This window comes from Salvelinus alpinus, chromosome 1 (assembly GCF_045679555.1).
Source record: "Salvelinus alpinus chromosome 1, SLU_Salpinus.1, whole genome shotgun sequence".
Classification (NCBI taxonomy): Eukaryota; Metazoa; Chordata; class Actinopteri; order Salmoniformes; family Salmonidae; genus Salvelinus; species Salvelinus alpinus.
The window spans coordinates 5262660-5284804 of record NC_092086.1 but is presented as its reverse complement, the minus strand read 5'-3'; the positions used below and the strand labels follow the sequence as shown (position 1 = coordinate 5284804).

Sequence of the window (22145 nt, the reverse complement as noted above, 5' to 3'; positions counted from 1 at the left end):
TGTTTATCCAGGGGAGGGTTTAGTATTGTTTGTCTAGTCCAGGGGAGGGTTTAGTATTGTTTATCCAGGGGAGGGTTTAGTATTGTTTGTCTAGTCCAGGGGAGGGTTTAGTATTGTTTATCCAGGGGAGGGTTTAGTATTGTTTATCCAGGGGAGGGTTTAGTATTGTTTATCCAGGGGAGGGTTTAGTATTGTTTATCCAGGGGAGGGTTTAGTATTGTTTATCCAGGGGAGGGTTTAGTATTGTTTATCCAGGGGAGGGTTTAGTATTGTTTATCCAGGGGAGGGTTTAGTATTGTTTACCTATTCCAGGGGAGGGTTTAGTATTGTTTATCTAGTCCAGGGGGAGGGTTTAGTATTGTTTATCTAGTCCAGGGGAGGGTTTAGTATTGTTTATCTAGGGGAGGGTTTAGTATTGTTTATCTAGTCCAGTGGAGGGTTTAGTATTGTTTATCCAGGGGAGGGTTTCGTATTGTTTATCCAGGGGAGGGTTTAGTATTGTTTATCTAGTCCAGTGGAGGGTTTAGTATTGTTTATCCAGGGGAGGGTTTAGTATTGTTTATCCAGGGGAGGGTTTAGTATTGTTTATCTAGTCCAGGGGATGGTTTAGTATTGTTTATCTAGGGGAGGGTTTAGTATTGTTTATCTAGGGGAGGGTTTAGTATTGTTTATCTAGGGGAGGGTTTAGTATTGTTTATCTAGGGGAGGGTTTAGTATTGTTTATCTAGTCCAGGGGGAGGGTGAAGTATTGTTTATCCAGGGGAGGGTTTAGTATTGTTTATCTAGTCCAGGGGGAGGGTTTAGTATTGTTTATCTAGTCCAGTGGAGGGTTTAGTATTGTTTATCCAGGGGAGGGTTTCGTATTGTTTATCCAGGGGAGGGTTTAGTATTGTTAATCTAGTCCAGGGGGAGGGTTTAGTATTGTTTATCCAGGGGAGGGTTTAGTATTGTTTATCCAGGTGAGGGTTTAGTATTGTTTATCCAGGGGAGGGTTTAGTATTGTTTATCTAGTCCAGGGGATGGTTTAGTATTGTTTATCTAGGGGAGGGTTTAGTATTGTTTATCTAGGGGAGGGTTTAGTATTGTTTATCTAGGGGAGGGTTTAGTATTGTTTATCCAGGGGAGGGTTTAGTATTGTTTATCTAGTTCAGGGGAGGGTTTAGTATTGTTTATCCAGGGGAGGGTTTCGTATTGTTTATCCAGGGGAGGGTTTAGTATTGTTTGTCTAGTCCAGGGGAGGGTTTAGTATTGTTTATCCAGGGGAGGGTTTAGTATTGTTTGTCTAGTCCAGGGGAGGGTTTAGTATTGTTTATCCAGGGGAGGGTTTAGTATTGTTTATCCAGGGGAGGGTTTAGTATTGTTTATCCAGGGGAGGGTTTAGTATTGTTTATCCAGGGGAGGGTTTAGTATTGTTTATCCAGGGGAGGGTTTAGTATTGTTTATCCAGGGGAGGGTTTAGTATTGTTTATCCAGGGGAGGGTTTAGTATTGTTTACCTATTCCAGGGGAGGGTTTAGTATTGTTTATCTAGTCCAGGGGGAGGGTTTAGTATTGTTTATCTAGTCCAGGGGGAGGGTTTAGTATTGTTTATCCAGGGGAGGGTTTAGTATTGTTTATCTAGTCCAGGGGAGGGTTTAGTATTGTTTATCTAGGGGAGGGTTTAGTATTGTTTATCTAGTCCAGGGGAGGGTTTAGTATTGTTTATCTAGTCCAGGGGGGGGGTTAGCATTGTTTATCTAGTCCAGGGGAGGGTTTAGTATTGTTTATCTAGTCCAGGGGAGGGTTTAGTATTGTTTATCCAGGGGAGGGTTTAGTATTGTTTATCCAGGGGAGGGTTTAGTATTGTTTATCTAGTCCAGGGGAGGGTTTAGTATTGTTTATCCAGGGGAGGGTTTAGTATTGTTTATCCAGGGGAGCGTTTAGTATTGTTTATCTAGTCCAGGGGAGGGTTTAGTATTGTTTATCCAGGGGAGGGTTTAGTATTGTTTATCCCGGGGGAGGGTTTAGTATTGTTTATCCAGGGGAGGGTTTAGTATTGTTTATCCAGGGGAGGGTTTAGTATTGTTTACCTATTCCAGGGGAGGGTTTAGTATTGTTTATCTAGGGGAGGGTTTTGTATTGTTTATCTAGGGGAGGGTTTAGTATTGTTTATCCAGAGGAGGGTTTAGTATTGTTTATCCAGGGGAGGGTTTAGTATTGTTTATCCAGGGGAGGGTTTAGTATTGTTTATCCAGGGGAGGGTTTAGTATTGATTACCTATTCCAGGGGAGGGTTTAGTATTGTTTATCTAGTCCAGGGGGAGGGTTTAGTATTGTTTATCTAGTCCAGGGGGAGGGTTTAGTATTGTTTATCCAGGGGAGGGTTTAGTATTGTTTATCTAGTCCAGGGGAGGGTTTAGTATTGTTTATCTAGGGGAGGGTTTAGTATTGTTTATCTAGTCCAGGGGAGGGTTTAGTATTGTTTATCTAGTCCAGGGGGGGGTTTAGCATTGTTTATCTAGTCCAGGGGAGGGTTTAGTATTGTTTATCTAGTCCAGGGGAGGGTTTAGTATTGTTTATCCAGGGGAGGGTTTAGTATTGTTTATCCAGGGGAGGGTTTAGTATTGTTTATCTAGTCCAGGGGAGGGTTTAGTATTGTTTATCCCGGGGAGGGTTTAGTATTGTTTATCCAGGGGAGCGTTTAGTATTGTTTATCTAGTCCAGGGGAGGGTTTAGTATTGTTTATCCAGGGGAGGGTTTAGTATTGTTTATCCAGGGGGAGGGTTTAGTATTGTTTATCTAGGGGAGGGTTTAGGATTGTTTATCCATGGGGAGGGTTTAGTATTGTTTATCTAGTCCAGGGGAGGGTTTAGTATTGTTTATCCAGGGGAGGGTTTAGTATTGTTTATCCAGGGGAGGGTTTAGTATTGTTTATCCAGGGGAGGGTTTAGTATTGTTTATCTAGGGGAGGGTTTAGTATTGTTTATCTAGGGGAGGGTTTAGTATTGTTTATCTAGTCCAGGGGAGGGTTTAGTATTGTTTATCTAGTCCAGGGGAGGGTTTAGTATTGTTTATCCAGGGGAGGGTTTAGTATTGTTTATCTAGGGGAGGGTTTAGTATTGTTTATCTAGGGGAGGGTTTAGTATTGTTTATCTAGTCCAGGGGAGGGGTTAGTATTGTTTATCTAGGGGAGGGTTTAGTATTGTTCATCTAGGGGAGGGTTTAGTATTGTTTATCTAGGGGAGGGTTTAGTATTGTTTATCTAGGGGAGGGTTTAGTATTGTTTATCTAGTCCAGGGGAGGGGTTAGTATTGTTTATCTAGGGGAGGGTTTAGTATTGTTTATCTAGTCCAGGGGAGGGTTTAGTATTGTTCATCTAGGGGAGGGTTTAGTATTGTTCATCTAGGGGAGGGTTTAGTATTGTTCATCTAGGGGAGGGTTTAGTATTGTTTATCTAGTCCAGGGGAGGGTTTAGTATTGTTTATCTAGTCCAGGGGAGGGTTTAGTATTGTTTATCCAGGGGAGGGTTTAGTATTGTTTATCTAGTCCAGGGGAGGGTTTAGTATTGTTTATCTAGTCCAGGGGAGGGTTTAGTATTGTTTATCCAGGGGAGGGTTTAGTATTGTTTATCTAGTCCAGGGGAGGGTTTAGTATTGTTTATCTAGTCCAGGGGAGGGTTTAGTATTGTTTATCCAGGGGAGGGTTTAGTATTGTTTATCCAGGGGAGGGTTTAGTATTGTTTATCTAGTCCAGTGGAGGGTTTAGTATTGTTTATCCAGGGGAGGGTTTAGTATTGTTTATCTAGTCCAGGGGGAGGGTGTAGTATTGTTTATCCAGGGGAGGGTTTAGTATTGTTTATATAGTCCAGGGGGAGGGTTTAGTATTGTTTATCTAGGGGAGGGTTTAGTATTGTTTATCTAGTCCAGGGGGAGGGTTTAGTATTGTTTATCCAGGGGAGGGTTTAGTATTGTTTATCTAGTCCAGGGGGAGGGTTTTGTATTGTTTATCTAGTCCAGGGGGAGGGTTTAGTATTGTTTATCTAGTCCAGGGGAGGGTTTAGTATTGTTTATCTAGTCCAGGGGAGGGTTTAGTATTGTTTATCTAGTCCAGGGGAGGGTTTCGTATTGTTTATCCAGGGGAGGGTTTTGTATTGTTTATCTAGTCCAGGGGAGGGTTTAGTATTGTTTATCTAGTCCAGGGGGAGGGTTTAGTATTGTTTATCTAGTCCAGGGGAGGGTTTAGTATTGTTTATCTAGTCCAGGGGAGGGTTTAGTATTGTTTATCTAGTCCAGGGGAGGGTTTAGTATTGTTTATCCAGGGGAGGGTTTAGTATTGTTTATCTAGTCCAGGGGAGGGTTTAGTATTGTTTATCTAGTCCAGGGGAGGGTTTAGTATTGTTTATCCAGGGGAGGGTTTAGTATTGTTTATCCAGGGGAGGGTTTAGTATTGTTTATCTAGTCCAGTGGAGGGTTTAGTATTGTTTATCCAGGGGAGGGTTTAGTATTGTTTATCTAGTCCAGGGGGAGGGTGTAGTATTGTTTATCCAGGGGAGGGTTTAGTATTGTTTATATAGTCCAGGGGGAGGGTTTAGTATTGTTTATCTAGGGGAGGGTTTAGTATTGTTTATCTAGTCCAGGGGGAGGGTTTAGTATTGTTTATCCAGGGGAGGGTTTAGTATTGTTTATCTAGTCCAGGGGGAGGGTTTTGTATTGTTTATCTAGTCCAGGGGGAGGGTTTAGTATTGTTTATCTAGTCCAGGGGAGGGTTTAGTATTGTTTATCTAGTCCAGGGGAGGGTTTAGTATTGTTTATCTAGTCCAGGGGAGGGTTTTGTATTGTTTATCTAGTCCAGGGGGAGGGTTTAGTATTGTTTATCTAGGGGAGGGTTTAGTATTGTTTATCTAGTCCAGGGGGAGGGTTTTGTATTGTTTATCTAGTCCAGGGGGAGGGTTTAGTATTGTTTATCTAGGGGAGGGTTTAGTATTGTTTATCTAGTCCAGGGGGAGGGTTTTGTATTGTTTATCTAGTCCAGGGGAAGGGTTTAGTATTGTTTATCTAGTCCAGGGGGAGGGTTTAGTATTGTTTATCTAGTCCAGGGGGAGGGTTTAGTATTGTTTATCTAGTCCAGGGGGAGGGTTTAGTATTGTTTATCTAGTCCAGGGGGAGGGTTTAGTATTGTTTATCCAGGGGAGGGTTTAGTATTGTTTATCTAGTCCAGGGGGAGGGTTTAGTATTGTTTATCTAGTCCAGGGGAGGGTTTAGTATTGTTTATCCAGGGGGAGGGTTTTGTATTGTTTATCTAGTCCAGGGGGAGGGTTTAGTATTGTTTATCTAGTCCAGGGGAGGGTTTAGTATTGTTTATCTAGTCCAGGGGAGGGTTTAGTATTGTTTATCTAGTCCAGGGGGAGGGTTTAGTATTGTTTATCTAGTTCAGGGGGAGGGTTTAGTATTGTTTATCCAGGGGAGGGTTTTGTATTGTTTATCTAGTCCAGGGGGAGGGTTTAGTATTGTTTATCTAGTCCAGGGGGAGGGTTTAGTATTGTTTATCCAGGGGAGGGTTTAGTATTGTTTATCTAGTCCAGGGGGAGGGTTTTGTATTGTTTATCTAGTCCAGGGGGAGGGTGTAGTATTGTTTATCCAGGGGAGGGTTTAGTATTGTTTATATAGTCCAGGGGGAGGGTTTAGTATTGTTTATCTAGGGGAGGGTTTAGTACTGTTTATCTAGTCCAGGGGGAGGGTTTAGTATTGTTTATCCAGGGGAGGGTTTAGTATTGTTTATCTAGTCCAGGGGGAGGGTTTTGTATTGTTTATCTAGTCCAGGGGGAGGGTTTAGTATTGTTTATCTAGTCCAGGGGAGGGTTTAGTATTGTTTATCTAGGGGAGGGTTTAGTATTGTTTATCTAGGGGAGGGTTTAGTATTGTTTATCTAGTCCAGGGGAGGGTTTCGTATTGTTTATCCAGGGGAGGGTTTTGTATTGTTTATCTAGTCCAGGGGGAGGGTTTAGTATTGTTTATCTAGTCCAGGGGGAGGGTTTAGTATTGTTTATCTAGGGGAGGGTTTAGTATTGTTTATCTAGTCCAGGGGGAGGGTTTTGTATTGTTTATCTAGTCCAGGGGGAGGGTTTAGTATTGTTTATCTAGGGGAGGGTTTAGTATTGTTTATCTAGTCCAGGGGGAGGGTTTTGTATTGTTTATCTAGTCCAGGGGGAGGGTTTAGTATTGTTTATCTAGTCCAGGGGAGGGTTTAGTATTGTTTATCTAGTCCAGGGGGAGGGTTTAGTATTGTTTATCTAGGGGAGGGTTTAGTATTGTTTATCTAGGGGAGGGTTTAGTATTGTTTATCTAGGGGAGGGTTTAGTATTGTTTATCTAGTCCAGGGGAGGGTTTAGTATTGTTTATCTAGGGGAGGGTTTAGTATTGTTTATCTAGTCCAGGGGAGGGTTTAGTATTGTTTATCTAGGGGAGGGTTTAGTATTGTTTATCTAGTCCGGGGGGAGGGTTGGAAAGGTAGGTCTATTCTGTCTGGGGTGGAAAGACTACTTTTGAAAGTACTAAGCTCAGATTCCTAATGACGTCTCAGATGTAACTATTTGCAAACAAGGACATCTTTGTTGACGTAGGAGTAATGTGTGTGTGTGTGTGTGTGTGTGTGTGTGTGTGTGTGTGTGTGTGTGTTCAACTGAAGCCCATACATTCTCCTGTGGTCATAAGATACGAATTGAAGAGGAAGACACATTTAATTAGTTTCACAACTCTGTGGTTTGACTGGTCTCCACTGGAAGGAATCACCTGTATTATATATGGACACACACACACAGAGACACACACACACACAGAGACACACACACACACAGAGAGACACACAGAGACACACAGACATTGAAGAGAAAGACCGATCAGGTCGTTTCCCAACTCTGTGGTTTGACTGGTCTTCACTGGGAGGAGCTCGTCTCCCGATGTATTTTGATTCAGTGGAACGAAACCTCACTGTCAACTGACTCACCTCCATTTGCTTGGAATTATTGCTTTCCATCTAAGTCCTGCTCAAAATACAGTATTTCGTTTTCTAAGGAAGAAGTTGGTTTTCTGTGTGCATAATTATCCCCCTCTCTCTCTCGCTCTCACTCTCTCTCTCTCTCACTCTCTCTCTCTGTCTCTCCTGTCTCTCTCCTGTCTCTCTCCTCTCTCTCTCTCTCTCTCTCTCCTGTCTCTCCTGTCTCTCTCTCTCTCTCTCTCTCTCTCTCTCTCTCTCTCTCTCTCTCTCTCTCTCTCCTGTCTGTCTGTCTCTCCCTGTCTCTCTTTCCTCTGTCTGTCTCTCTCTCTGTCTCTCTCTGTCTCTCTCTGTCTCTCTCTGTCTCTCTCTGTCTCTCTCTCTCCTGTCTGTCTGTCTGTCTCTCTCCTGTCTGTCTGTCTGTCTGTCTCTCCCTGTCTCTCTTTCCTCTGTCTGTCTCTCTCTCTCTGTCTCTATCTTTCTCCTGTCTCTCTCTCTCTGTCTTTCTCTCTCTCCTGTCTCTCTCTCCTCTTTCTCTCTCTCTCTCTCCTGTCTCTCTCTCCTCTCCCTGTCTCTCTCTCTCTCCCTGTCTCTCTCTCCCTGGCTCTCTCTCTGTCTCTGTCTCACTCTCTCTCTCCTGTCTCTCTCTCCTCTTTCTGTCTCTCTCTCCTCTTTCTGTCTCTCTCTCCTGTCTCTCTCTCCTCTCCCTGTCTCTCTCCTGTCTCTGTCTCACTCTCTCTCTCCTGTCTCTCTGTCTCACTCTCTCTCTCCTGTCTCTCTCTCTCTGTCTGTCTCTCTGTCTCTCTCTCTCTCTCTCTCTCTCTCTCTGTCTCTGTCTCTCTCTCTCTCTCCTGTCTCTCCTGTCTCTCTCTCTCTCTCTCTCCCTCTCTCTCTCTCCTCCAGACCGTTCCTAGACATGGTGTACAGCGCTCTAGATTGTAGTGAAGACGATTACCATGCTCTGTTTGTTCTCTGTCTACTCTACGCCGTGTCACACAGCAAAGGTGAGAGGTCATCTACACCACCTGGTAGGTTAGAGGGCATCTACACCATCTGGTAGGTTAGAGGGCATCTACACCACCTGGTAGGTGAGAGGGCATCTACACCATCTGTTCAACAATAGGTAGGTTAGAGCCAGTAGGTTAGAGTCGGTAGGTTAGAGCCGATAGGTTAGAGCCGGTAGGTTAGAGCCAGTAGGTTAGAGCCAGTAGGTTAGCCCTGGTAGGTTAGAGCCGGTAGGTTAGAGCCAGTAGGTTAGAGCCAGTAGGTTAGAGCCAGTAGGTTAGAGCCGGTAGGTTAGAGCCGGTAGGTTAGAGCCGGTAGGTTAGAGCCGGTAGGTTAGCCCTGGTAGGTTAGAGCCAGTAGGTTAGAGCCGGTAGGTTAGAGCCGGTAGGTTAGCCCTGGTAGGTTAGAGCCAGTAGGTTAGAGCCGGTAGGTTAGAGCCAGTAGGTTAGAGCCAGTAGGTTAGATCCAGCAGGTTAGAGCCAGTAGGTTAGAGCCAGTAGGTTAGAGTCAGTAGGTTAGAGCCAGTAGGTTAGCTATGGTAGGTTAGAGCCAGTAGGTTAGAGCCGGTAGGTTAGAGCCAGTAGGTTAGAGCCAGTAGGTTAGAGCCAGTAGGTTAGAGCCAGTAGGTTAGAGCCAGTAGGTTAGCTATGGTAGGTTAGAGCCAGTAGGTTAGAGCCAGTAGGTTAGAGCCAGTAGGTTAGAGTCAGTAGGTTAGAGCCAGTAGGTTAGCCCTGGTAGGTTAGAGCCAGTAGGTTAGAGCCAGTAGGTTAGAGCCAGTAGGTTAGAGCCAGTAGGTTAGAGCCAGTAGGTTAGAGCCAGTAGGTTAGGGCCAGTAGGTTAGAGCCAGTAGGTTAGAGCCAGTAGGTTAGAGCCAGTAGGTCAGAGCCAGTAGGTTAGAGCCAGTAGGTCAGAGCCAGTAGGTTAGAGCCAGTAGGTTAGAGCCAGTAGGTTAGAGCCAGTAGGTTAGAGCCAGTAGGTTAGAGCCAGTAGGTTAGCTATGGTAGGTTAGAGCCAGTAGGTTAGAGTCAGTAGGTTAGAGCCAGTAGGTTAGCCCTGGTAGGTTAGAGCCAGTAGGTTAGAGCCGGTAGGTTAGAGCCAGTAGGTTAGAGCCAGTAGGTTAGAGCCAGTAGGTTAGAGCCAGTAGGTTAGAGCCAGTAGGTTAGGGCCAGTAGGTTAGAGCCAGTAGGTTAGAGCCAGTAGGTTAGAGCCAGTAGGTCAGAGCCAGTAGGTTAGAGCCAGTAGGTTAGCCCTGGTAGGTTAGAGCCAGTAGGTTAGCCCTGGTAGGTTAGCCCTGGTAGGTTAGCTCCGGTAGCTTAGCTATGGTAGGTTAGCTATGGTAGGTTAGCTATGGTAGGTTAGCTTTGGTAGGTTAGCTATGGTAGATTAGAGCCAGTAGGTTAGCTCCGGTAGGTTAGCTCCGGTAGGTTAGCTCCGGTAGGTTAGCTATGGTAGGTTAGCCCAGGTAGGTTAGTTAGCTCCGGTAGTTTAGCGCCGGTAGTAGGTTAGCTCCGGTAGGTTAGCTCCGGTAGGTTAGCTCAGGTAGGTTAGCCCCGGTAGGTTAGCTCCGGTAGGTTAGCTATGGTAGGTTAGCCATGGTAGGTTAGCTCCGGTAGGTTAGCCATGGTAGGTTAGCTCCGGTAGGTTAGCCCCGGTAGATTAGTTAGCTCCGGTAGGTTAGCGCCGGTAGGTTAGCTCCGGTAGGTTAGCTAGCTCCGGTAGGTTAGCTAGCTCCGGTAGGTTAGCTAGCTCCGGTAGGTTAGCTAGCTCCGGTAGGTTAGCTAGCTCCGGTAGGTTAGCTAGCTCCGGTAGGTTAGCTCCGGTAGGTTAGTTAGCTCCGGTAGGTTAGTTAGCTCCGGTAGGTTAGCTGAGGTAGGTTAGCTCCGGTAGGTTAGCTCCGGTAGGTTAGCTCAGTTAGGTTAGCCCCGGTAGGTTAGCCCCGGTAGGTTAGCTCCGGTAGGTTAGCCCCGGTAGGTTAGCTCCGGTAGGTTAGCCCCGGTAGGTTAGTTAGCTCCGTTAGGTTAGCGCCGGTAGGTTAGCTCCGGTAGATTAGCTCCGGTAGATTAGCTAGCTCCGGTAGGTTAGCTAGCTCCGGTAGGTTAGCTAGCTCCGGTAGGTTAGCTAGCTAGCTCGGTAGGTTAGCTCCGGTAGATTAGCTCCGGTAGGTTTGCTCCGGTAGGTTAGTTAGCTCCGGTAGGTTAGTTAGCTCCGGTAGGTTAGTTAGCTCCGGTAGGTTAGTTAGCTCCGGTAGGTTAGCTATGGTAGGTTAGCTCCGGTAGGTTAGCTCAGGTAGGTTAGCCCAGGTAGGTTAGCCCAGGTAGGTTAGCCCAGGTAGGTTAGCCCCGGTAGGTTAGCCCCGGTAGGTTAGCCCCGGTAGGTTAGCCCCGGTAGGTTAGCCCCGGTAGGTTAGCTCTGGTAGGTTAGCTCTGGTAGGTTAGCCATGGTAGGTTAGCCCCGGTAGGTTAGCCCCGGTAGGTTAGCTCCGGTAGGTTAGCTCTGGTAGGTTAGCCATGGTAGGTTAGCTCCGGTAGGTTAGCTTAGGTGATCATGATGTTCTGTAGAGATGTTCAGATAACAGATTAGTGGATCATGATGTTCTGTAGAGATGTTCAGATAACAGATTAGTGGATCGTGATGTTCAGATAACAGATTAGTGGATCATGATGTTCTGTAGAGATGTTCAGATAACAGATTAGCGGATCGCGATGTTCAGATAACAGATTAGTGGATCATGATGTTCTGTAGCGATGTTCAGATAACAGATTAGCGGATCGTGATGTTCAGATAACAGATTAGTGGATCATGATGTTCTGTAGAGATGTTCAGATAACAGATTAGTGGATCATGATGTTCAGATAACAGATTAGTGGGTCATGATGTTCTGTAGAGATGTTCAGATAACAGATTAGTGGATCATGATGTTCTGTAGAGATGTTCAGATAACAGATTAGTGGATCGTGATGTTCAGATAACAGATTAGTGGATCATGATGTTCTGTAGAGATGTTCAGATAACAGATTAGTGGATCATGATGTTCAGATAACAGATTAGTGGATCATGATGTTCAGATAACAGATTAGCGGATCGTGATGTTCTGTAGAGATGTTCAGATAACAGATTAGTGGATCATGATGTTCAGATAACAGATTAGCGGATCGTGATGTTCTGTAGAGATGTTCAGATAACAGATTAGCGGATCATGATGTTCAGATAACAGATTAGTGGATCATGATGTTCTGTAGAGATGTTCAGATAACAGATTAGCGGATCGCGATGTTCAGATAACAGATTAGCGGATCGTGATGTTCAGATAACAGATTAGTGGATCATGATGTTCTGTAGAGATGTTCAGATAACAGATTAGCGGATCATGATGTTCAGATAACAGATTAGTGGATCATGATGTTCAGGTAACAGATTAGTGGATCATGATGTTCTGTAGAGATGTTCAGATAACAGATTAGTGGATCATGATGTTCAGATAACAGATTAGCGGATCGTGATGTTCAGATAACAGATTAGCGGATCATGATGTTCAGATAACAGATTAGTGGATCATGATGTTCAGATAACAGATTAGCGGATCGTGATGTTCTGTAGAGATGTTCAGATAACAGATTAGCGGATCATGATGTTCAGATAACAGATTAGTGGATCATGATGTTCTGTAGAGATGTTCAGATAACAGATTAGCGGATCGCGATGTTCAGATAACAGATTAGCGGATCGTGATGTTCAGATAACAGATTAGTGGATCATGATGTTCTGTAGAGATGTTCAGATAACAGATTAGCGGATCGCGATGTTCAGATAACAGATTAGCGGATCGTGATGTTCAGATAACAGATTAGTGGATCATGATGTTCTGTAGAGATGTTCAGATAACAGATTAGTGGATCATGATGTTCAGGTAACAGATTAGTGGATCATGATGTTCTGTAGAGATGTTCAGATAACAGATTAGTGGATCATGATGTTCAGATAACAGATTAGCGGATCATGATGTTCAGATAACAGATTAGCGGATCGTGATGTTCTGTAGAGATGTTCAGATAACAGATTAGTGGATCATGATGTTCAGATAACAGATTAGCGGATCGTGATGTTCTGTAGAGATGTTCAGATAACAGATTAGTGGATCATGATGTTCAGGTAACAGATTAGCGGATCGTGATGTTCAGATAACAGATTAGTGGATCATGATGTTCTGTAGAGATGTTCAGATAACAGATTAGCGGATCATGATGTTCAGATAACAGATTAGTGGATCATGATGTTCAGGTAACAGATTAGTGGATCATGATGTTCTGTAGAGATGTTCAGATAACAGATTAGTGGATCATGATGTTCAGATAACAGATTAGCGGATCGTGATGTTCAGATAACAGATTAGCGGATCATGATGTTCAGATAACAGATTAGTGGATCATGATGTTCAGATAACAGATTAGCGGATCGTGATGTTCTGTAGAGATGTTCAGATAACAGATTAGCGGATCATGATGTTCAGATAACAGATTAGTGGATCATGATGTTCTGTAGAGATGTTCAGATAACAGATTAGCGGATCGCGATGTTCAGATAACAGATTAGCGGATCGTGATGTTCAGATAACAGATTAGTGGATCATGATGTTCTGTAGAGATGTTCAGATAACAGATTAGCGGATCGCGATGTTCAGATAACAGATTAGCGGATCGTGATGTTCAGATAACAGATTAGTGGATCATGATGTTCTGTAGAGATGTTCAGATAACAGATTAGTGGATCATGATGTTCAGGTAACAGATTAGTGGATCATGATGTTCTGTAGAGATGTTCAGATAACAGATTAGTGGATCATGATGTTCAGATAACAGATTAGCGGATCGTGATGTTCAGATAACAGATTAGCGGATCGTGATGTTCTGTAGAGATGTTCAGATAACAGATTAGTGGATCATGATGTTCAGATAACAGATTAGCGGATCGTGATGTTCTGTAGAGATGTTCAGATAACAGATTAGTGGATCATGATGTTCAGGTAACAGATTAGCGGATCGTGATGTTCAGATAACAGATTAGCGGATCATGATGTTCAGGTAACAGATTAGCGGATCGTGATGTTCAGATAACAGATTAGTGGATCGTGATGTTCTGTAGAGATGTTCAGATAACAGATTAGTGGATCATGATGTTCTGTAGAGATGTTCAGATAACAGATTAGTGGATCATGATGTTCAGATAACAGATTAGTGGATCATGATGTTCAGATAACAGATTAGCGGATCGTGATGTTCAGATAACATATTAGCTGATCGTGATGTTCCGTTAACAGATTAGCGGATCGTGATGTTCTGTAGAGATGTTCCGTTAACAGATTAGCTGATCGTGATGTTCTGTAGAGATGTTCCGTTAACAGATTAGCGGATCGTGATGTTCTGTAGAGATGTTCCGTTAACAGATTAGCGGATCGTGATGTTCCGTTAACAGATTAGCGGATCGTGATGTTCTGTAGAGATGTTCCGTTAACAGATTAGCGGATCGTGATGTTCTGTAGAGATGTTCAGATAACAGATTAGCGGATCATGATGTTCTGTAGAGATGTTCAGATAACAGATTAGCGGATCGTGATGTTCAGTTCCGTTAACAGATTAGCGGATCGTGATGTTCTGTAGAGATGTTCCGTTAACAGATTAGCTGATCGTGATGTTCTGTAGAGCTGTTCCGTTAACAGATTAGCGGATCGTGATGTTCTGTAGAGATGTTCAGATAACAGATTAGCGGATCGTGATGTTCTGTAGAGATGTTCCGTTAACAGATTAGCGGATCGTGATGTTCTGTAGAGATGTTCCGTTAACAGATTAGCTGATCGTGATGTTCTGTAGAGATGTTCCGTTAACAGATTAGCGGATCGTGATGTTCTGTAGAGATGTTCCGTTAACAGATTAGTGGATCATGATGTTCTGTAGAGATGTTCAGATAACAGATTAGTGGATCATGATGTTCTGTAGAGATGTTCCGTTAACAGATTAGCGGATCGTGATGTTCTGTAGAGATGTTCCGTTAACAGATTAGCGGATCGTGATGTTCTGTAGAGATGTTCCGTTAACAGATTAGTGGATCATGATGTTCTGTAGAGATGTTCAGATAACAGATTAGTGGATCATGATGTTCTGTAGAGATGTTCTGATAACAGATTAGCGGATCATGATGTTCTGTAGAGATGTTCTGATAACAGATTAGCGGATCGTGATGTTCCGTTAACAGATTAGTGGATCGTGATGTTCTGTAGAGATGTTCCGTTAACAGATTAGTGGATCATGATGTTCTGTAGAGATGTTCTGATAACAGATTAGCGGATCGTGATGTTCCGTTAACAGATTAGCTGATCATGATGTTCTGTAGAGATGTTCAGATAACAGATTAGTGGATCATGATGTTCAGATAACAGATTAGTGGATCATGATGTTCAGATAACAGATTAGCGGATCGTGATGTTCTGTAGAGATGTTCCGTTAACAGATTAGTGGATCGTGATGTTCTGTAGAGATGTTCCGTTAACAGATAGGCCCTACAGCTCGTTCTAAATGCATGTGTTTGTCCAGGTATCAACCGTGAGTTGTTGGAGAGGCTGCAGCTGCCCGTCCCAGACCAGGAGAGGAGCTGTTACAGTCAGGTGTTGGTGGAGAGACTCATACGGGTGATAAACGTGGCCGCACAACCAGGTAACACACACACACACACACACACACACACACACACACACACACACACACACACACACACACACACACACACACACATTGTCACACACGCACCCACAAACCACCTAACGTGTGTGTGTGTGTGTGTGTGTGTGTGTAGATGGTAAGGTACGTCTGGCTACTCTGGAGCTGAGCTGTCTGCTGTTGAAACGGTCCGTCCTCTCCTCCTCCTCCTCCTCTTCCTCCTCTCCTGCTCACTGCATCATCAAAGACGTACACCTGGCCTGTCTAGAGGTGAGTGTGTCAGTCCTGACCCCCTTTGGTCCTGACCCCCAGCCCTCCTCTCTGACCCCCAGTCCTCCTCTCTGACCCCCAGTCCTCCTCTCTGACCCCCAGTCCTCCTCTCTGACCCCCAGTCCTCCTCTCTGACCCCCAGTCCTCCTCTCTGACCCCCAGTCCTCCTCTCTGACCCCCAGTCCTCCTCTCTGACCCCCAGTCCTCCTCTCTGACCCCCAGTCCTCCTCTCTGACCCCCAGTCCTCCTCTCTGACCCCCAGTCCTCCTCTCTGGTCCCCAGTCCTCCTCTCTGGTCCCCAGTCCTCCTCTCTGGTCCCCAGTCCTCCTCTCTGGTCCCCAGTCCTCCTCTCTGGTCCCCAGTCCTCCTCTCTGGTCCCCAGTCCTCCTCTCTGGTCCCCAGTCCTCCTCTCTGGTCCCCAGTCCTCCTCTCTGGTCCCCAGTCCTCCTCTCTGGTCCCCAGTCCTCCTCTCTGGTCCCCAGTCCTCCTCTCTGGTCCCCAGTCCTCCTCTCTGGTCCCCAGTCCTCCTCTCTGGTCCCCAGCCCTCCTCTCTGGTCCCCAGCCCTCCTCTCCGGTCCCCAGATCCTCTCTTTCTCTGTATGACGTTGTTTTCTTTGTATCACTCACCCTTCCCCCCTCCTCTTCCTCTTCTTGTTAAATGAGTAATTTAATTCCAGTATTTTCCTTTTCTTGCACCACAATGGAATCTCTGGTTCTATCTCAAAATAGGCTGTTTGTTTTTAATCGAAATAGCAACCTTTTTAACCAGGAATGATTATTCATAACCCCTCTGAGTAACAACATCCAATGGCTTGCTCATTTATCTACTGAGATATAGTGTCCCATAGCATCACTCATGGTCAGTCTTCTCTGCTTCCTGCTTCTACGCTGATGGCGTCTAATGTCTCTGGCTCATTATTACTAGTATTTAACCAATGAAGGGAATGTTTTAACCCCCTGAATGGAAAAACATCTGTGGGGGGGGGGGGTCTCTGTTACTTCTGAGATACAGGTAACTGCCAAAATAATGGAAACACTTGAGTAAATGGTAACTGCCCAAATAATGGAAACACTTGAGTAAATGGCGACTACAAAGTTTATTGAAAGCAGCCGCTTCCACACATGAGGTTGTAATTAAGAAATTAACATCCCATCATGCTTTGGGTCATGTCTAAACATTCACTGGGCAGGACATTATTTTGGCTGTCATGACTATGCCCCCCCCCCCCCCCGCATCCACAGGGAAAACGACTGGTCACTAAATGGTTTGATGAGCATCAAAACGATGTAAACCCTAAGCCATGTGCCCCCCCCCCCCCCCCCCCCGACGCCCCCCCTCCCTGACGCCCCCAACGTATGCCATGTGCCCCTGACGCCCCCACCGTATGCCATGTGCCCCCGCCCCCCCTGACGCCCCCCACCGTATGCCATGTGCCCCCGCCCCCCCTGACGCCCCCCACCATATGCCATGTGCCCCCGCCCCCCCTGACGCCCCCCACCGATTGCCATTTGCCCCCTTGCCCCGCCTGACGCCCCCACCGTATGCCATGTGCCCCCCCCCTCAACGCCCCCCCTCCCTGACGCCCCCACCGTATGCCATGTGCCCCCGCCCCCCCTGACGCCCCCACCGTATGCCATGTGCCCCCGCCCCCCCTGACGCCCCCCACCATATGCCATGTGCCCCCGCCCCCCCTGACGCCCCCCACCATATGCCATGTGCCCCCGCCCCCCCTGACGCCCCCCACCGTATGCCATGTGCCCCCGCCCCCCCTGACGCCCCCCACCATATGCCATGTGCCCCCGCCCCCCCTGACGCCCCCCACCGTATGCCATGTGCCCCCGCCCCCCCTGACGCCCCCCACCGTATGCCATGTGCCCCCGCCCCCCCTGACGCCCCCACCGTATGCCATGTGCCCCCCCCCTGACGCCCCCCACCGTATGCCATGTGCCCCCGCCCCCCCCCGACGCCCCCCCTCCCTGACGCCCCCACCGTATGCCATGTGCCCCCGCCCCCCCTGACGCCCCCACCGTATGCCATGTGCCCCCGCCCCCCCTGACGCCCCCACCGTATGCCATGTGCCCCCGCCCCCCCTGACGCCCCCCACCATATGCCATGTGCCCCCGCCCCCCCTGACGCCCCCACCGTATGCCATGTGCCCCCGCCCCCCCTGACGCCCCCCACCATATGCCATGTGCCCCCGCCCCCCCTGACGCCCCCCACCGTATGCCATGTGCCCCCGCCCCCCCTGACGCCCCCCACCATATGCCATGTGCCCCCGCCCCCCCTGACGCCCCCCACCGTATGCCATGTGCCCCCGCCCCCCCTGACGCCCCCCACCGTATGCCATGTGCCCCCGCCCCCCCTGACGCCCCCACCGTATGCCATGTGCCCCCCCCTGACGCCCCCCACCGTATGCCATGTGCCCCCGCCCCCCCCCCGACGCCCCCCCTCCCTGACGCCCCCACCGTATGCCATGTGCCCCCGCCCCCCCTGACGCCCCCACCGTATGCCATGTGCCCCCGCCCCCCCTGACGCCCCCCACCATATGCCATGTGCCCCCGCCCCCCCTGACGCCCCCCACCATATGCCATGTGCCCCCGCCCCCCCTGACGCCCCCCACCGTATGCCATGTGCCCCCGCCCCCCCTGACGCCCCCCACCGTATGCCATGTGCCCCCGCCCCCCCTGACGCCCCCACCGTATGCCATGTGCCCCCGCCCCCCCTGACGCCCCCCACCGTATGCCATGTAGGTGTGATGTGTGTTCAGTAACTGTGATGTGTGTTGAGGAGTGTGTTCAGTAGGTGTGATGTGTGTTGAGGAGTGTGTTCAGTAGCTGTGATGTGTGTTGAGGAGTGTGTTCAGTAGCTGTGATGTGTGTTGAGGAGTGTGTTCAGTAGGTGTGATGTGTGTTGAGGAGTGTGTTCAGTAGGTGTGATGTGTGTTGAGGAGTGTGTTCAGTAGCTGTGATGTGTGTTGAGGAGTGTGTTCAGTAACTGTGATGTGTGTTGAGGAGTGTGTTCAGTAACTGTGATGTGTGTTGAGGAGTGTGTTCAGTAGGTGTGATGTGTGTTGAGGAGTGTGTTCAGTAGGTGTGATGTGTGTTGAGGAGTGTGTTCAGTAGCTGTGATGTGTGTTGAGGAGTGTGTTCAGTAACTGTGATGTGTGTTGAGGAGTGTGTTCAGTAGGTGTGATGTGTGTTGAGGAGTGTGTTCAGTAACTGTGATGTGTGTTGAGGAGTGTGTTCAGTAGGTGTGATGTGTGTTGAGGAGTGTGTTCAGTAACTGTGATGTGTGTTGAGGAGTGTGTTCAGTAGGTGTGATGTGTGTTGAGGAGTGTGTTCAGTAACTGATGTGTTGAGGAGTGTGTTCAGTAACTGTGATGTGTGTTGAGGAGTGTGTTCAGTAACTGTGATGTGTGTTGAGGAGTGTGTTCAGTAGCTGTGATGTGTGTTGAGGAGTGTGTTCAGTAACTGTGATGTGTGTTGAGGAGTGTGTTCAGTAACTGTGATGTGTGTTGAGGAGTGTGTTCAGTAGGTGTGATGTGTGTTGAGGAGTGTGTTCAGTAACTGTGATGTGTGTTGAGGAGTGTGTTCAGTAACTGTGATGTGTGTTGAGGAGTGTGTTCAGTAACTGTGATGTGTGTTGAGGAGTGTGTTCAGTAGGTGTGATGTGTGTTGAGTGTGTTCAGTATCTGTGATGTGTGTTGAGGAGTGTGTTCAGTAACAGTGATGTGTGTTGAGGAGTGTGTTCAGTAGGTGTGATGTGTGTTGAGGAGTGTGTTCAGTATCTGTGATGTGTGTTGAGGAGTGTGTTCAGTAGGTGTGATGTGTGTTCAGTAACTGTGATGTGTGTTGAGGAGTGTGTTCAGTAACTGTGATGTGTGTTGAGGAGTGTGTTCAGTAGGTGTGATGTGTTGAGGAGTGTGTTCAGTAATTGTGATGTGTGTTGAGGAGTGTGTTCAGTAACTGTGATGTGTGTTGAGGAGTGTGTTCAGTAACTGTGATGTGTGTTGAGGAGTGTGTTCAGTAGGTGTGATGTGTGTTGAGGAGTGTGTTCAGTAACTGTGATGTGTGTTCAGTAACTGTGATGTGTGTTGAGGAGTGTGTTCAGTAGCTGTGATGTGTGTTGAGGAGTGTGTTCAGTAGGTGTGATGTGTGTTGAGGAGTGTGTTCAGTAACTGTGATGTGTGTTGAGGAGTGTGTCCAGTAGGTGTGATGTGTGTTGAGGAGTGTGTTCAGTAACTGTGATGTGTGTTGAGGAGTGTGTTCAGTATCTGTGATATGTGTTGAGTGTGTCCAGTAACTGTGATGTGTGTTGAGGAGTGTGTTCAGTAACTGCGATGTGTGTTGAGGAGTGTGTTCAGTAACTGTGATGTGTTGTTGAGGAGTGTGTTCAGTAGGTGTGATGTGTGTTGAGGAGTGTGTTCAGTAGGTGTAATGTGTTGAGGAGTGTATTCAGTAGGTGTGATGTGTGTTGAGGAGTGTGTTCAGTAGGTGTAATGTGTTGAGGAGTGTGTTCAGTAACTGCGATGTGTGTTGAGGAGTGTGTCCAGTAGGTGTGATGTGTTGTTGAGGAGTGTGTTCAGTAGCTGTGATGTGTGTTGAGGAGTGTGTTCAGTAGGTGTGATGTGTGTTGAGGAGTGTGTTCAGTAACTGTGATGTGTGTTGAGGAGTGTGTTCAGTAACTGTGATGTGTGTTGAGGAGTGTGTTCAGTAACTGTGATGTGTGTTGAGGAGTGTGTTCAGTAACTGTGATGTGTGTTGAGGAGTGTGTTCAGTAGGTGTGATGTGTGTTGAGGAGTGTGTTCAGTATCTGTGATGTGTGTTGAGGAGTGTGTTCAGTAACTGTGATGTGTGTTGAGGAGTGTGTTCAGTAGGTGTGATGTGTGTTGAGGAGTGTGTTCAGTATCTGTGATGTGTGTTGAGGAGTGTGTTCAGTAGGTGTGATGTGTGTTCAGTAACTGTGATGTGTGTTGAGGAGTGTGTTCAGTAGGTGTGATGTGTTGAGGAGTGTGTTCAGTAATTGTGATGTGTGTTGAGGAGTGTGTTCAGTAACTGTGATGTGTGTTGAGGAGTGTGTTCAGTAACTGTGATGTGTGTTGAGGAGTGTGTTCAGTAGGTGTGATGTGTGTTGAGGAGTGTGTTCAGTAACTGTGATGTGTGTTGAGGAGTGTGTTCAGTAACTGTGATGTGTGTTGAGGAGTGTGTTCAGTAGCTGTGATGTGTGTTGAGGAGTGTGTTCAGTAGCTGTGATGTGTGTTGAGGAGTGTGTTCAGTAACTGTGATGTGTGTTGAGGAGTGTGTTCAGTAACTGTGATGTGTGTTCAGTAACTGTGATGTGTGTTGAGGAGTGTGTCCAGTAGGTGTGATGTGTGTTGAGGAGTGTGTTCAGTAACTGTGATGTGTGTTGAGGAGTGTGTTCAGTATCTGTGATGTGTGTTGAGTGTGTCCAGTAACTGTGATGTGTGTTGAGGAGTGTGTTCAGTAACTGCGATGTGTGTTGAGGAGTGTGTTCAGTAACTGTGATGTGTTGTTGAGGAGTGTGTTCAGTAGGTGTGATGTGTGTTGAGGAGTGTGTTCAGTAGGTGTAATGTGTTGAGGAGTGTGTTCAGTAGGTGTGATGTGTGTTGAGGAGTGTGTTCAGTAGGTGTAATGTGTTGAGGAGTGTGTTCAGTAACTGCGATGTGTGTTGAGGAGTGTGTCCAGTAGGTGTGATGTGTTGTTGAGGAGTGTGTTCAGTAGCTGTGATGTGTGTTGAGGAGTGTGTTCAGTAGGTGTGATGTGTGTTGAGGAGTGTGTTCAGTAGGTGTTATGTGTGTTCAGTAACTGTGATGTGTGTTGAGGAGTGTGTTCAGTAACTGTGATGTGTGTTGAGGAGTGTGTTCAGTAGGTGTGATGTGTTGAGGAGTGTGTTCAGTAACTGTGATGTGTGTTGAGGAGTGTGTTCAGTAACTGATGTGTGTTGAGGAGTGTGTTCAGTAACTGTGATGTGTGTTGAGGAGTGTGTTCAGTAACTGTGATGTGTGTTGAGGAGTGTGTTCAGTAGGTGTGATGTGTGTTGAGGAGTGTGTTCAGTAGGTGTGATGTGTGTTGAGGAGTAGTGTTCAGTAACTGTGATGTGTGTTGAGGAGTGTGTTCAGTAACTGTGATGTGTGTTGAGGAGTGTGTTCAGTAACTGTGATGTGTGTTGAGGAGTGTGTTCAGTAGGTGTGATGTGTGTTGAGGAGTGTGTTCAGTAACTGTGATGTGTGTTGAGGAGTGTGTTCAGTAACTGTGATGTGTGTTGAGGAGTGTGTTCAGTAACTGTGATGTGTGTTGAGGAGTGTGTTCAGTAACTGTGATGTGTGTTGAGGAGTGTGTTCAGTAGGTGTGATGTGTGTTGAGGAGTGTGTTCAGTAACTGTGATGTGTGTTGAGGAGTGTGTTCAGTAGGTGTGATGTGTGTTGAGGAGTGTGTTCAGTAACTGTGATGTGTGTTGAGGAGTGTGTTCAGTAGCTGTGATGTGTGTTGAGTGTGTTCAGTAACTGTGATGTGTGTTGAGGAGTGTGTTCAGTAACTGTGATGTGTTGTTGAGTGTGTTCAGTAACTGTGATGTGTGTTGAGGAGTGTGTTCAGTAGGTGTGATGTGTGTTGAGGAGTGTGTTCAGTAACTGTGATGTGTGTTGAGGAGTGTTCAGTAACTGTGATGTGTTGAGGAGTGTGTTCAGTAGGTGTGATGTGTAATGAGGAGTGTGTTCAGTAGGTGTGATGTGTGTTGAGGAGTGTGTTCAGTAACTGTGATGTGTGTTGAGGAGTGTGTTCAGTAACTGTGATGTGTGTTGAGGAGTGTGTTCAGTAACTGTGATGTGTTGAGGAGTGTGTTCAGTAGGTGTGATGTGTAATGAGGAGTGTGTTCAGTAGGTGTGATGTGTGTTGAGGAGTGTGTTCAGTAACTGTTATGTGTGTTGAGGAGTGTGTTCAGTAACTGTTATGTGTGTTGAGGAGTGTGTTCAGTAACTGTGATGTGTGTTGAGGAGTGTGTTCAGTAACTGTTATGTGTGTTGAGGAGTGTTCAGTAACTGTGATGTGTTGAGGAGTGTGTTCAGTAGGTGTGATGTGTGTTGAGGAGTGTGTTCAGTAACTGTTATGTGTGTTGAGGAGTGTGTTCAGTAACTGTGATATGTGTTGAGGAGTCTGTTCAGTAGGTGTGATGTGTT

General features: G+C 46.7%; 1 protein-coding gene across 2 annotated transcripts in view; it reads left to right on the top strand.

Moving 5' to 3' along the window:
- The window catches only part of clec16a (C-type lectin domain containing 16A), a 134771-nt gene that overhangs the window by 74583 nt on the left and 38043 nt on the right, over positions 1 to 22145 (top strand). For both annotated transcript variants that reach the window (XM_071390981.1, XM_071390980.1), the window contains exons 12-14: positions 7871 to 7971; positions 14557 to 14676; positions 14816 to 14949. In XM_071390981.1, the coding sequence (XP_071247082.1) occupies positions 7871 to 7971; positions 14557 to 14676; positions 14816 to 14949 (355 nt within the window). The remainder of the gene's footprint in view (positions 1 to 7870; positions 7972 to 14556; positions 14677 to 14815; positions 14950 to 22145) is intronic.